We start from the raw sequence: 16,145 nt of genomic DNA, 5'->3' as shown, positions 1-16,145 counted from the left end.
TGTAGTGGTTGTGTTTGTCTGTGTACCTGTAGTATCTGTGTACCTGTAGTGTCTGAGTACCTGTAGTGTCAGCGTACCTGTTGTTTCTGTGTACCTGTAGTGTCTATTGTTGTCTCTGTACCTGTGGTGTCCATGTACCTGCAGTGTCTGTGATTGTCTGAGTACCTGTAGGGTCTGTGTACCTGTAGTGTCTGTGTTTGTGTACCTGTAATGTCTGTGTACCTGTAGTGTCTGTGTACCTGTAGTGTCTGTGTTTGTCTGAGTACCTGTAGGGTCTGTGTACCGGTAGCGTCTGTGTTTGTGTACCTGTAGTGTCTGTGTACCTGTAGTGTCTGTGTTTGTCTGTATACCTGTAGTGTCCTCCTGAAGGCCCACGTCGAACGCTAGTTTATCTGTCGAAGAACGAGAAGTTGCCAAGCAGCAGAGGTACTGCAGGAGAAAAGGGGAGGGGAAACCAGCTCGTCCATCACCACTGGCCACACCCTCCCATGCCCAACACGCCCTCTTTTATATGTTGCAGCTCATTCGTGCATTATAGAATCAGGACCATGAGGGTGGAGCTTGTGCAGCCTTTGGTTACCCACAAAGCTGAAAAGTCTTTGAGACGGAATGTCTGTCTCTTAGGGCGTACTCACACTAGGCACGGTTCGCTTACGTCATCACAACGGCGCTTTATTTGGAAAAAAAGCGCGCTCGCACAAAACTATGGAGTTCACGATTCTCTTTTTATTGTATTTTTGGAGTCGTTTTGGGAGTGCAGAAACACGGTGCAAGCACAGATTTATCGATAATTTAACACAACGATTGTCTGCTAATCGCTTTGCCGCTATGACTGTTTAACGTGAGCGTCGCATCACTGATGTCATGTTTGAGTTCCAGCGAAATGAACCAATCAGACGAGGCACCAAGCGGGCCCGGGCACGGATAGCGCTCACACTAGAAGCTAACCGTGCCTGAGTCCACATGAATCGTGCCCTGGCCCACCTCTTCAAGCGGGCCCGAGCACGGTTAACTGATCCGGGCCCGGGCACGGTTGGAGCGCTCACACTAGCCAAACGAACCGTGCTTCGGCAGGGAACCGTGCCCGGGCCCGGATCACAGAGCCTAGTGTGAGTATGCCCTTAGTCACACACTCAAAAATTCACACACATGCAAACAAACACACACACACACACACACACAGAGAAACATACACATACAAACAGACACATACGCTCCTCTCACCATTCCACTGTAGGAGTGCCGGAGTAAAACTGCATGTCCATAGAGAAGAGTGCGATGACCTCCACCCTGGGCTGTCTACAACAGAGAACACACACACACACACACACACACACACACACACACAAATACAAACACCAATGGTTACACAAAGAATAAGATTTCCATATTCTCAATCTAACACTCTCTACCTAACCCTAGCACTAACCCAAGGTCTGTGTGAGAGCTAATCCTAACCCTAACCTTTACCCTAACCCTAACTCTAACCTTAATCCTAACGCTAACCCTTAGCCTTACCCTAACTCTAACTCTTACCCTAACTCTAACTTTAACCTTAATCCTAACCCTAATCCTGACTTTAATCCTTACCCTACCCCTGACCCCAACACACTGGCCCACGATAACTGTGGACAACGGTTCTGACTCTCATCAAACAACTTGCAGCTGTTGTCTTTGTCTGGTTTAGTGTGTGCTAAACACACACTCACTGCACACATCCAGAGACCTGCATACACACGCACAGAAGCACACACACATGCACCTGCACACACACAAGCACCAGCACACACACACACACACACACACACACACACACACACACACACACACACACATACACGCCCGCACGCACGCACGCACACACGCACACACGCACTCACACACATGCTCAACAACAACCATAATCACACATCATCACATCACATAATGACACATCACATCTACCCATCAAAACAATACTGGTAAATGCCTGATTAACAAGTCTAAAACTGGCTAAAACCATTACTGTATACAAAAGTAGGTTCTATCAAAATATGTCAGTATGTGTGTAAATGTATTATCAATAATCAACAAACTGCCATAGATCCTGACCAAGCCAGACACTGGAGGAGAACCACATGCGTCTCTGCGCTGTCAGTCGGGCCTTAAACCGGTCGGGCATAATATCAGGATCCAGAGAACGTCTTGCTGAAAGGAACCACTGTACTGGGCAATAGTGACACTGACTCAGTAAGGAGTAAACTGTGTGTGTGTGTGTGTGTGTGTGTGTGTGTGTGTGTGTGTGTGTGTGTGTGTGTGTGTGTGTGTTGCTAAGAAACACAGACCATAGTAGAATAATTCCATATGCATTGTGGTGTTTCTCACTACATTTTTTAAGTCTCATAACCAAAATCTTTGCTTCAAAGTGCAAGCCAATCAGAGAAAGCCACTCAGATGACATCATCTGGAGAGGCTGCTGATTGCAGAAGTCAGATGTCAGTAACTGTGTGATGTGAGTGACATCAAGCAAAAGATGAAAAGCAGAAAAAAACACTTTCAGAACTTATGAAAGAGTGAAAATCAAAGAAGTGATGATAAATACACACACAAACACACACACACGCACACACACACACACACACACACAGGCAATCTTACCTTCATCATGAATTTCTGCATGGCATGGAAAAACAGAACAGTATTGTTAATAATGAAAACAGTAGTAAACTTCTGAGGAACAGCAAATGGCCTTTAAAACAAAAAAACAAACAAAAGAGGAGCCGAAAAGGAAAGATTAGACGAGTGAAGATGTGCTGTTTAACCTCATTAAGGTCAGTCTACACGCAGACCAACACAACAGGAATAGGAAGTCTACACGCAGACCCACACAACAGGACCAGAACCAGTCTGTCTACACGCAGACCCACACAACAGGACCAGAACCAGTCTGTCTACACACAGACCCACACGATGGAACCAGCAAGTCTGCATGCAGACCCAAACAACAGGACCAGAATCAGTCAATCTACATGCAGACCAACACAACAGGACCAGGGACAGTCAGTCTATACAAAGACTAACACAATGGAACCAGGGCTAGTCAGTCTACATGCAGACCAACACAACAGGACCAGCAAGTATACACACGGACCAACACAACAGGACCAAGAAGTCTAAACACAGACCAATTAAACAGGACCAGGACCAGTCAGCTCTCAGATTCTATTTTGCTATGTATCTGTTGTGCATATCGATCTAAAGCATCTGCTCGTTCTACAGTCCTCTCTAGATATGGATTAGGATTAGATTGCCTATGGATTATAATATCATGGGGTCATTTAACAGTCATATGATCCCCTGAGAAGACAACAAAAGAGTGCAGTGGTAGGTCATAAGTTCATAGTAGTAGGTTATATGTTCATAATGGTAGGTCATATGTTCTAGTGGTAGGTCATATCTTCATAGTTTATATGTGCATAGTTGTCTGGTATAGTGCTTGGTGGTCTGGAAACTATGTTTTTTCAATGTCATTGAATTGCTGATTTGTACACCAGTTCAAAAAAAGAAAACAGGATATTTTATATATATATATATATATATATATATATATATATATATATATATATATATATATACACTGTATATATAACACCACATATACACTCACCAGCAACTTTATTAGGTACACCTTGCTAGTACTGGGTTGGACCCCCTTTTGCCTTCAGAACTGCCTTAATCCTTCGTGACATTACACAACAAGGTACTGGAAACATTCCTCAGAAAGTCTGGTCCATATTGACATGATAGCATCACACAGTTGCTGCAGATTTGTCAGCTGCACATCCATGATGTGAATCTCCTGTTCCACCAAATCCCAAAGGTGCTCTACTGGATTGAGATCTGGTCACTGTGGAGGCCATTTGAGTACAATGAACTCATTGTCGTGTGCAAGAAACCAGTCTGAGATGATTTGCACTTTATAACGTGGCACGTTATCCTGATGGAAGTAGCCATCAGAAGATGGATACACTGTGGTCATAAAGGGATGGACATGGTCAGCAACGATACTCAGGTAGACTGTGGTGTTGACACGATTCTCAGTTGGTACTAATGGGCTCAAAGTGTACCAGGAAAATATCCCCCACACCATTGCACCACCACCACCACCACCAGCCTGAACCATTGGCAGGATGGATCCATGCTTTCAGCTTTCATGTTGTTGAAGCCAAATTCTGACCCTCCCATCCAAATTTCACAGCAGAAATCGACACTCATCAGACCAGGCAACGTTTTTCCAATCTTCTATTGTCCAATTTTGGTGAGCCTGTGTGAATTGTAGCCTCGGTTTCCTGTTCTTAGCTGACAGGAGTTGCACCCGGTGAGGTCTTCTGCTGTTGTAGCCCATCTGCCTCAAGGTTTGACATGTTGAGTGTTCAGAGATGCTCTTCTGCATGCCTCAGATGTAATGACTGGTTATTTGAGTTACTGTTGCCGTTCTATCAGCTCAAACCAGTCTGGCCTTTCTCCTCTGACCTCTGGTATCAACAAGGCATTTGCACCCACAGAACTGCCACTCACTGGATATTTTCTCTTTTTCTGACCCTTCTCTGTAAACCCTAGAGATGGTTGTGCGTGAAAATCCCAGTAGATCAGCAGTTTCTGAAATTCTCATACAAGCCCGTCTGGCACCAACAACTATGCCACATTCAAAGTCACTAAAATCACCTTTCTTCCCCATTCTGATGCTCAGTTTGAACTGCAGCAGATGGTCTTGGCCATGTGTATGCCTAAATGCATTGAGTTGCTGCCATGTGATTGGCTGATTCAACATTTGTGTTAATGAGCAGTTGGACAGGTGTACATAATAAAGTGGCCAGTGAGTGTATACTGTGCTAGTATATATAAGTATATATACTAATATATAAAGAAACAAAATATATAAATAAATAAAAGGCCTCAAAAGACAAAAATACATGGTCACAATGTTGCCCTGATTAGAGTGAACATGCAAGCAGTCACTAGCAGAGTGAGCAGCAACTGTGGTGTGATAATGAGTCAATGCTATAATGAATCAACACCATAGTGAGTCAATGCCATAGTCAGTCAATCCCCAAGTGAGTCAATGCCATAGTGAGTCTGTAGGAAAGAGCTCAGGTTTGCATCCTACTACTCAACCACAGTGAACCAGAGCGGGTCTGAGCTGAGCAGTGGAACACACCATCAGAGTAGCACAGAAACCTGCATGCTAACATCTCCCTGGATTGTGCTTAGACATACGTGCACATGCTCCGAGGCTTACAGTTATACAACGTGCACACTCTGAGCATCTAGAGTGACAAACATTCATGATGGGACGTCATTGGCTTATGGTAACACCAATGTGTAAGCTTGGAGCATCTAAGCAGACTGTTAGCCAGCCCGCTCTACTGAATTTCCCAATGTAACAAATTGACAGCCTTTCAATATACACCAGAGGTCAGAGGTCATGAGGGTGCCAAACAAGGCCAGCAAGTTATTAGGTAAGCACTGAACACTGGGAATCCTGCATACTGGGAGTCCTGCATACTGGGAGTCCTGCATACTGGGGGTTGGTGTGGGATGAGTTCCTTGCTCTTTCCCTGAGCATGAAGAGGCTACATGAACACATGGAGCATGTTGTGACTGAATGGTAAACACAATAACAACAATAATAATAAATGTTTATTAACCATTATATTTTCAGACAATATTCTGCATTAAATTATGCCAATTTTTAGGCATACTATTATAGTGCACTTACATTTATTAATTACACATGTAACTGCTATTTGAGATCAGTGTGGGAGAGAGCAAAAGAAAGAGAGAGGAGTGTGTGTCCTCAATCACATGTGCAGAATATTGTGTGAAAGGATGGTGTGTGAGGGTGAACCGTGCTGTCAGGACAGGCTGACTGGCTCTGTGTGTGTGTGTGTGTGTGTGTGTGTGTGTGTGTGTGTGTGTGTGTGTGTGTGTAAGGACATACCCATTCTTCCACATCTACCTGCTGTGAATGAGAAAAAGCAAAAAACAGGCAGATGACGTAAGAAGGTTCAAATTTACACCACTGAGAAAGAAGGAGAGAAATGGTGAGGGGAAAGGTATGCAGGGCGGGGTGGGATCTCTCCACCACAGCCAGCTCGAAGACTCAACGCTAATAGGGGCAGTAAAAGCAATGTTATCATTTACTAATCATTACTGTTCTGTTGGTGTTAACATGGCTCCAGTAAACACTGTTAACCCAACACTGTTGCAGTAGACTGACCCAACACTGCTGCAGTAGACTAACCCAACACTGTTGCAGTAGACTAACCCAACACTGCTGCAGTAGACTGACCCAACAATGCTGCAGTAGACTGACCCAACAATGCTGCAGTAGACTGACCTAACACTGCTGCAGTAGACTGACCCAACACTGCTGCAGTAGACTAACCCAACACTGTTGCAGTAGACTAACCCAACACTGCTGCAGTAGACTGACCCAACACTGCTGCAGTAGACTGACCCAACACTGCTGCAGTAGACTAACCCAACATTGCTGCAGTAGACTAACCCAACACTGTTGCAGTAGACTAACCCAACACTGTTGCAGTAGACTGACCCAACAATGCTGCAGTAGACTGACCCAACACTGCTGCAGTAGACTGACCCAACACCGTTGCAGTAGACTGACCCAACACTATTGCCATAGACTAACCCAACACTGCTGCAGTAGACTGACCCAACACTATTGCCATAGACTAACCCAACACTGCTGCAGTACACTAACCCAACACTGCTGGAGTGGACTGACCCAACAATGCTGCAGTAGACGCTCTGATGTCTTTGACAGTACTCAGAAACAACACCATCAGGTCAGATGCAGCAGTAGACTGACCCAACATGGTTCCAGTAGACACTGTTAACCCAACACTGCTTCAGTACACTAACCCAACACTGCTGCAGTAGACTGACCCAACATTACTGCAGTAGGCGCTCTGATGTCTTTGACAGTACTCAGAAACAACACAATCAGGTCAGGTCATTCGAAGCCAATTAAACCAAAAAATTAATCAATAAAAAACATACTTATGTCTTCATGTCAAATTAAAAAAATTAAACATTTATTACAAAGGCAAAAAATGAATTTCCACCAGATCATGAACCAAACTAAATGTTTTTATTCAAATAACCCTGGCTGAAAATGAAGCTCATGAACAGCAAAAAAAAAAAAACACCAGCATCACCATGACAGCAGGTAAAGCTCAACAATAAAGTTGTTCACCACGACACCTCAAAGGTAAAGCTAATTTAGCTATTAAATATTTAGCATTAATATGAATTTGTCCTTTGTTTCAAATGAAAAATACCTACTGTATGGTACTCTACAGTATGTGAAACCAGATAAGGTTCGTGTTAATTCCACTTCCACAAGATTTGTTCATTTAAAAAAATCGGAGTTCAAAAGCTGAAAGTGAGTGAATGACATGAGTTCCAGCCTGATGGAGCAGTATTAGCTCATAGTGACAACTCAGAGGGACCAGGCCTCAGTCTCCCCTTCTGTCTCTCTCTCATACTCCTGTCTCATGCACAGACACACACACAGGCACAGAGAAACAGGCACACACACACACACACACACACACACACACACACACACACACACACACACACACGTTCATTCATGTCTCTTGTGGTCTGGCTAGAAACGCTGCACTCGCAACTTCCGAATGAAAACATTCTGTGCCATCTCTCCCAAAGAACCACCTTTCCCAGAAAACCTCTCCTGATGTCAGCTAGCTTATTCATTTTTAGCTGGATTGAATTTTGTTAGAATTGTGTTATTTAAAATATAATCCATCTCTGACATTGACCATAAATTCACTGATTTACATTTCAAAACATACTTTTTAACTAGATCAGGCCTTTCCATGGGGGGCTAGTGTGATAGAATTAGAGTAGATTGGGAAGGGAGGGGAAAAAAGAAGAATGGGGGGGGGGGGGGTGTTTACAAACTGTTATGAATGCACAAATCACCTATGTGTGTCATACATGTATATTTGCCCTCTATCAATAAAAACATATATTTATAATATTTATATTAAACCAGGACTATTTTCGAGTCTAGTCCTGTGTGGTGGTGTTTGGTTGTCATGAGTGTCTTGTGAAAAGAAACCCTCATGTAGAAGCCCTCAGTAGTGATGCAGAGAGGAGATTACAGATGAAGACAGCGTCATCCCTTCTCTGTGTAATAAACCTTATTCCTCGGTCATATAAACCCCACAGCCCCAACCCCAATGCCAGTGCTAATCTCCATGGGAAGAGAGGGTGAATGGCATGGCTAGAAGAGCGCTCCTGTGTAAGTAGAGCTTATCTCCTTCTGTAGCGGGAGACACTGGGAGACAAGGTGAAGGGAAATGAGAGACTTCAGATTGCACAAAGAAGGAAGAGAGAGACAGACAGAGACAGACAGAGAGTGGGAGAGAGAGGGAGAGAGAGAAATACAGAGTGGAATATAGACAGAAAGGAGAGAGAGAGAGAGAGAGAGAGAGAGAGAGAGAGAGAGAGAGAGACAAAGACAGCAAGGAGGCAGTAGCTCTGTTTGACAGACAAATTATACTCATCCTGGTGTTTCATATCATTCACATTATCCACCCATCTTACAGAAATACACACACACAGAACACACAGCATGGAAGATAACAGTACACAAATCTCTTTTTCCTGACTCTCTCTCTCTCTTTGCTGGCTTCCTCCCTCTGTGTGAGAGTGGGTTGGTGTGCATACATGTGTGTAAAACCTGGGTTCCTTCACAACCCTGACCTCTAAGCCATTGCCCAGCAAGAAACTCCCACCTAGTCCCAATAGTGCAAGGTGTGAGTGCCTGATTCAGAGGCAGGGAGTGTGTGATGGTGTGTTTCTCACTGTGCAATTTTATCAGTTTTCTGAGGATAGGTGGGTGTGAGGGGAGAGGGGAGGGGAAGAGAGGAGAGAAGAGAGGTGAGGAGAGGGAAGGAGAGAGGAGAGATATCATATGCGTTCTTCAGCAAAAATGTGTCTGTCTGTGCTTTCTCTCTCTCCCTCTTTCACCTCACTCCCCCTCTCCTTAACTTCTGGTGTTTATTGTTTGCTGTTCACCACTGTGAACACCACTGAAGGGTGCATTCTGACATTTGCTCTCTCTCTCTTTCTCCTCTCTCCCTTTCTTTCTCCCCTCTTCTCTCTCTTTCTCCTCCTCTCTCCCCCTCCTCCTCTCTCCCCCTCTCCTTAAGATTGCTGTGGATTGTGCTATAGAGGTGTAGGGAAGGAATTTTTTCTTCCATGATAGGTAAAGAGGAGAGAGTCATCCAGCAACGGCAAGCCTGGACACACGCTGGACACACGCTGGACACACGCTGGACACACGCCATCCAGATGCTGCATACACACAGACCAGACACTGGACACACGCGGTCCAGACTTTGCATACACGCAGGCCAGATGCTGGACACACGCTGGACACACACCATCCAGACGCTGCATACATGCAGACCAGACACTGGACACACGCTAGAAACAAGCTATACACACACTAGACACACGCTGGACACACACCATCCAGACGCTGCATACATGCAGACCAGACACTGGACACACGCTAGAAACAAGCTATACACACACTAGACACACGCTGGACACACACCATCCAGACGCTGCATACATGCAGACCAGACACTGGACACACGCTAGAAACAAGCTATACACACACTAGACACACGCTGGACACACACCATCCACACGCTGCATACATGCAGACCAGACACTGGACACACGCTAGATACATGCCAGACATACATTCATTACACACTGGCTTCACGCTGACCAGACACTTGATTCATGCTGACTAGCTAGACATACACTGAATACACGCTGACGATCTGCACATGATAGTGATGCCTCAGGCATGAAAGTAATAAAACAAAGAATAGAATAGAATAGCTTATTTTGATAAATTCTGATCAAGTAAAACTAGATGCTAAAACCGTGAGACTAAGCCACAAGATGCTAAAGAGAAAGAGAACCAACAAGCTGCTGCTAACATTTGCATAAACATTAACCCCTCCTAACAGTTAACCTGCTATAAACATTAACCCTTAACAGATAACCTGTTATAAACATTAACCCCCTAACAGTTAACCAGCTATAAACATTAACCCCCTAACAGTTAACCTGCTCGAAACAGTTAACCTGCTATAAACATTAACCCCTAACAGATAACTTGTTATAAACATTAACCCCCCAACAGTTGACCTGCTCTAAACATTAACCCCCCTAACAGTCAACCTACTCTAAACAGTTAACCTGCTATAAACATTAACCCCCTTAGTTAACCTGCTATAAACAGTTAACCTGCTCTAAACATGAACACCCCCTAACAGTTAACCTGTTATAAAAATGAACCCCTGCTAACAGTTAACCTGTTATAAACATTAACCCCTTAAAAGTAAAACTGCTCTAAACAGTTAACCTGCTCTAAACTTTAACCCCCCTAAAAGTTAACCTACTAACTTTCACTTGCAGTTCACCTGTTCAAAATGTGAACCTGCTCTTTTTAGCTGTTCTACGTGGTTTAACCTGTTCTAAATTTTAAACTGCTCTAAGTAGTTTACCTGTTTTAAAGGTTAACCTGTTTTAAACAGCTTTTCTTGCTCTAATGGATAAACCACTCTGGGTGTTTAACAAAGACATGCAGGATCCTATGATGATGCCTCTCAGAGACATGACCTCTGACCCCACAGCACATAAAAACTAGAGCCTAGGTCAATTCCTTTGGGGTATGGGAGAGAAAGTGAGACACATCGAGAAAGAGAGAGTGAGAGAGAGCGAGTATCTGCGTATGCGTATCTGACTGACAGACTTTTTAAACGTGGCAAGATCATGAGCAGTAAGACCCTGTGACCAACCACTCCTCTGCTTATGATCTGTGTGTGTGTGTGTGTGTGTGTGTGTGTGTGTGTGTGTGTGTGTGTGTGTGTGTATTTGTATGATTGCATGTGTATGTGTGACCAACAGACACAGGCCTGGTGTGTGTATGTGATGGGCAGACACAGGCCTGATGTGTGTGTGTGTGTGTGTGTGTGTGTGTGTGTGTGTGTGTGTGTGTGTGTGTGTGTGTGTGTGTGTGTGTGTACTCACCCCCTCTGTCTTCTCTTCGGTGTTGGCCAGCATCTCCTGGAGGGCACGCACAGACAAGGACTGCTCCAGCACAAACGTGCATATTGACAGGTCTGGAGGAACATTCTGGAAACAGAGAAGTACACTTCATTGCAACTCATTAGCTCATGGCACTCAGCTCAAAGAGCTCAAATATGGTTCCACCTGGAACACGCTCTCTTCCTGCACAGTTGAAACACGCTCTCTTCCTGCACAGTTGAAACACGCTCTCTTCCTGCACAGCTGGTACACGCTCTCTTCCTGCACAGCTGGTACACGCTCTCTTCCTGCACAGTTGGAACACGCTCTCTTCCTGCACAGCTGGAACACGCTCTCTTCCTGCACAGCTGGAACACGCTCTCTTCCTGCACAGCTGGTACACGCTCTCTTCCTGCACAGCTGGAACACGCTCTCTTCCTGCACAGTTGAAACAAGCTCTCTTCCTGCACAGTTGAAACACGCTCTCTTCCTGCACAGTTGAAACACGCTCTCTTCCTGCACAGCTGGTACACGCTCTCTTCCTGCACAGCTGGAACACGCTCTCTTCCTGCACAGTTGAAACACGCTCTCTTCCTGCACAGTTGAAACACGCTCTCTTCTCCAGTTGACTGTTACTTAGGTGAACAGCACCGTCTTTGCTCCTATTGGCTGCTCCTCAAGTGTACAGCACTGTCTCTGCTCCAAATGGATATTTCTCAGGTGTGTAGGGCAATCTCTGCTCCGATTGGCTGTTACTCAAGTGTATCACATCGACTCTGCTCGGATTGGCTGCTTTTCAGGTGTACAGCACCGTCTCTGCTCTGATTGGCTATTTCTCAGGTGTACAGCACCATCTCTGCTGTGATTGGCTGTTACTCAGAAGCACAGAATACAGTCAAGAGAACACTAATTTCCCTCTCACTACTCACCCCTCCCTTCCCCTTAGCTCCTCCTCTTCCTTTAAGGTCCACCTCTTATGCATTCATTAATTAGCAATGTCTAGGCTTCAGTTTGTTTAGATTTTGACACTTTTGGCTTAAACATTTTCTTAAGGCACTTAAGCCTTCATCATCTTTCTTAGTCTTGAGTTAATCTACTGTTGGAATGTGAAGCTTCATCAGAGCATTCATCTCAGCTTTTTCTCAGACACACTAAATCAGAACTTAAATGTTACAAGGCTTTTTACAAGCAGACTTGAAACGGGCAATGAAAATAATTGTGCATTTTGGGTTCTTAAGGTCCAATTTATCCTGACTGATAGCTTTTGGGCAGACATGGCTCAGTTTCAGCATGTGTACTGAATACTGAAAAGTGCTTGAGAAGAAAGTGGGTCTCATACAGACTGCAAACAGGCTCATTTGTCCGCTCCCACAATTTCCCTCAGGGGTCGCTCACGTTGTACGCCCACTCAGTGAGTGAGTCAGACAGGAGACGAGGATTTAAAGTCAGAGAGAAGATGGGAGCACAGTGAGACAGTGTGTGAGACAGGTAATGGGTGAGGTGAGACGTGTAAGATGAATTACAGGTGAGGTGAACAGTGTTAGATGTGGTGAGATACATTAAGTGAGGTGAGACAGGTGAGGTGAACAGTGTTAGATGTGGTGAGATACATTAAGTGAGGTGAGACAGGTGAGGTGAACAGTGTTAGATGTGGTGAGATACATTAAGTGAGGTGAGACAGGTGAGGTGAACAGTGTTAGATGTGGTGAGATACATTAGGTGAGGCAGGGCTCTCAAGTATTGGATTCATGTCAGAGTGTGAGAGTTGTTGACGGGGGGTGGCGAACGTTAATTGTTGAGCGGGGGGGGGGGGGGGGGGGGGGGCGATGGCGAACGTAAGTTGTTGAGCGGGGTGGGGGTTTGTATATCGCGATCGATCGCCAGTGGAGGGCGACATAGATATGGATCGGAGGTAAATAAACTAGATTTTTTTTTCTCGCCGTGTGAAATCGGAAGTGTGGCGTGTGAGCGTGTGAAGACGGTCAAATGCGTGTGTCACACGCTCAATGCGTGAGACTTGAGAGCCCTGAGGTGAGGTGAGACAGGTGAGGCTGGTTGCTGAGGAAATGGAAGCGTTACCTTGGAGTTGGAGGTGGACTCCAGGAAGCAGAGTCGGTTCCCAAAGCCCTCGGCAGCCAGACAGAGTTTCTGCTGCTCCTTATGAAGAGTGGCAGTGCACTGTAACACCACCTCATCATCCTATACACACACATGCACACACACAACACACACAGCAGAATTACTATTAGTCATTTTTAGTAATAACTAGTGCTTTACATTGATTAACAATGTGGCAATTTAGGCTTAATCAAACATGACTTGAATGCATATAATTTTAAGATTAATCACTATAACACATAGCATTAATGCAACACTTAAAACTGCTCATTTCGTGACTCTAAATATAAACTAACATAAGAATATATAGTATATTCTTACATGTCCACTGAGCACAGACGCAGTGTAGCTCTTTACATATACAGGTTACCATTCACAACACGCCTCATCAGGGTTTTAACTTTGACTCAAACTTACTTAAGCAAGTGCAGAACAAAACATGTTAAACAAGCAAAGGGTGCAGTGATCATTAACAGGAGTTGGTCTGTCAGGACTTCCAGTGATGATGTAACGGGAGGCGCGCTTTGGGTGATGATGTAATGGAAGGTGGGCTTTCAGTTACAGAAGTGGCACCAGGCAGGCAGAGTGCTTTGTGTATTTCACCTCCTGCTCTCATCTGCCACAGCTTACACTTGTCCGTGTGCTAGAGATAACGCTGCAAACAACAGAGCATTCTCACACCATGAAAGAGCCCCAGAGTGTTAAGCAGTAGCAGGAGGCGGGGCTTTGGAAGAACCAGGGCCGGAGCTCTGAAATAAGGGGCAGAGGGCGGAGCTTTGGAAGAAGGAGCAGCATGTATCCAACATCCACACACACTTACATCCAACCCTACACACAACTCTACCCACTCACCTACACCCAAACACACACACACTCACACACACACTCACACATCCACACACCCACACAATGCATACATGTGAGCCAAACCTTCCAGGGTGCAATGAGACAATGACTGCCAAAAGAAAATGTTTTACTGTGTTCAATGTTTTTACTCTTTTAAAAGTGTGCGTGTCCTGAATTGAAGTGTGGCCGAGAGGGAGCGGTGTGGTTCTCACGTCTGGGCTGCTGAACTGGCTGCAGCGTTCTGCACTGCTGAGGAGTCTTGTGCCGGTGGCTGCTGGACTGTAATCTCTGGCATGTTTACTCCTCTCAGAGAGATTATAAACTACAGTTGAAAACATTGTATGCATCTGGGATTTAACTGGTCTTAATGTTGCTAGTTTCTGTGAGCATTTAGTAACTATGATGATCTACTCTCGTGGTTTATCTTTGGCAGTGTTATTCAGTGCTGATATAGGTCAGCTGGGAGGACAAGGATACCAAGGTGCTAACACCACCATCATAGGTTCAAGGTGCTAACACCAATATCATAGGTTCAGGTGCCAGGGAGTGAGATACATTTATCTACTGAGGAAAAAGCTATTAGGATACAGGTGTCTGTCATGCAGTGTGTTGTCCTGTGATAGGACTGGCACTGTTAACAGCGTGTACTCAGGGCTCGACAAGCCAGCAGGCAGCTTCCTTGCTTCCATGTGCGTGGATGTATGTATGACGTGAGGAACAGCAGCTGACATGTCAGCTCCATAGCTGTGCTGCACAACACACAGTCCATGCTAATGTAATTCAGACTCTGTGGACTCACAGAGTTACAGAACACACAGTCCATGCCAGTGTGACACTGTAATATCCATGACTACAAGACACAAACCATTATTATGTTTTTATTTATTATAGTTCATCATGCACAACCTATTTTAAAAAATTTCAAACAATATCAGTGTTCAAACAATATCATTGTCTAACACACACATTCTCCCTTCACCAACAATGAAGCCAGCAGGTAACACTAGAATAACACTAGAAGTACATTAGATGTACATTATAATACTAGAACACCAAAATAATAGAAGAATACCATAACATCAGAAGATGTAGAAGATGACTAGAACAAAACTAGAACACTAGAAGAACACAGGAAGGACCCAAGAACACTAGGACCCTAGAACACTAAGGACAATAGAAGACCCAGTTTCAAAAGGTAATTACAAACATCATGATGAATCAGGCTTGTGTGATATTGAATGATTCTAATTTAGCATTTGGAAATTAGATAATTTAACTATAATTAAATGAATTCAATTTAAATGTCTCATCGTTAAAAACTACAAAAACTAGTTCACAAATTAACTGTTCATACAATTACAAATTGAGAAGTGAAATTTTCTGAGCTGCAATTTTCTCATGCGAATCATCTGGCCCAACAGCGATGATGATACACTCGCAGTGCCCACACTCAACACTCTCTTCCTCTCCCTTTCTCTCCCCCTCACCCTCTCTCCCTCTCGCTCCCTCCCCTCTCACCCTACCCCCTCTCTTTCTCTCCTTCCCTCCCCCTCTCTCTCTCTTGGTCTCTCTCGTTCTCTCTTTCCCTCTCCGTCAGCCCATCTCTTTTGCCCACTCACACACACAACCTCGCCCCCAACATCCTGTCACAGTCGTCATCTCTCTCTTCTCTCCATCACTCACTGCAGTAGAAGAGAAAATAGTGGTTAATGTTCCAAACAGTAGTGAATTATGGGATGTTGGGAAAACCTCAAGAGGTGATGTAACACATCATCCAGGGCAGAGCAGCACTCTCCCTAACAGGAAAGCCCTGCACGTCATCCCCAAAAAGCCCACCACCACAATGAGTCAGCATGTGTGTGTGTGTGTGTATACATGCATGCGCACTTGCCAGTGTGTGTGGGTATGAAAGGACCATCACAAATGTGTGGTATGATTTAAGACAGGTTGCATCCACCTTCTCTCTGCAAATCATCAAACACACAAAGTCCTATAACCATATAAATCCTCTCTGTTACCCAGAGAGACACCAGAGA

General features: G+C 44.6%; 1 protein-coding gene across 9 annotated transcripts in view; it reads right to left on the bottom strand.

Moving 5' to 3' along the window:
* The window catches only part of ryr2a (ryanodine receptor 2a (cardiac)), a 188,237-nt gene that overhangs the window by 109,639 nt on the left and 62,453 nt on the right, over positions 1 to 16,145 (bottom strand). For 4 of the 9 annotated variants that reach the window (XM_077000565.1, XM_077000568.1, XM_077000567.1 and 1 more), the window contains exons 2-7: positions 13,225 to 13,344; positions 11,149 to 11,253; positions 5,981 to 6,001; positions 2,638 to 2,652; positions 1,225 to 1,299; positions 351 to 429 (exon numbers count right to left, since the gene is read on the bottom strand). In XM_077000565.1, the coding sequence (XP_076856680.1) occupies positions 351 to 429; positions 1,225 to 1,299; positions 2,638 to 2,652; positions 5,981 to 6,001; positions 11,149 to 11,253; positions 13,225 to 13,344 (415 nt within the window). The remainder of the gene's footprint in view (positions 1 to 350; positions 430 to 1,224; positions 1,300 to 2,637; positions 2,653 to 5,980; positions 6,002 to 11,148; positions 11,254 to 13,224; positions 13,345 to 16,145) is intronic. The other 5 variants (XM_077000569.1, XM_077000570.1, XM_077000572.1 and 2 more) reach the window with 2 other exon arrangements.

This window comes from Brachyhypopomus gauderio, chromosome 3, assembly GCF_052324685.1.
Source record: "Brachyhypopomus gauderio isolate BG-103 chromosome 3, BGAUD_0.2, whole genome shotgun sequence".
In the NCBI taxonomy this organism is placed as follows: Eukaryota; Metazoa; Chordata; class Actinopteri; order Gymnotiformes; family Hypopomidae; genus Brachyhypopomus; species Brachyhypopomus gauderio.
The sequence above is the reverse complement of the archived record's forward strand: the minus strand, read 5'-3'. Positions and strand labels throughout refer to the sequence as shown.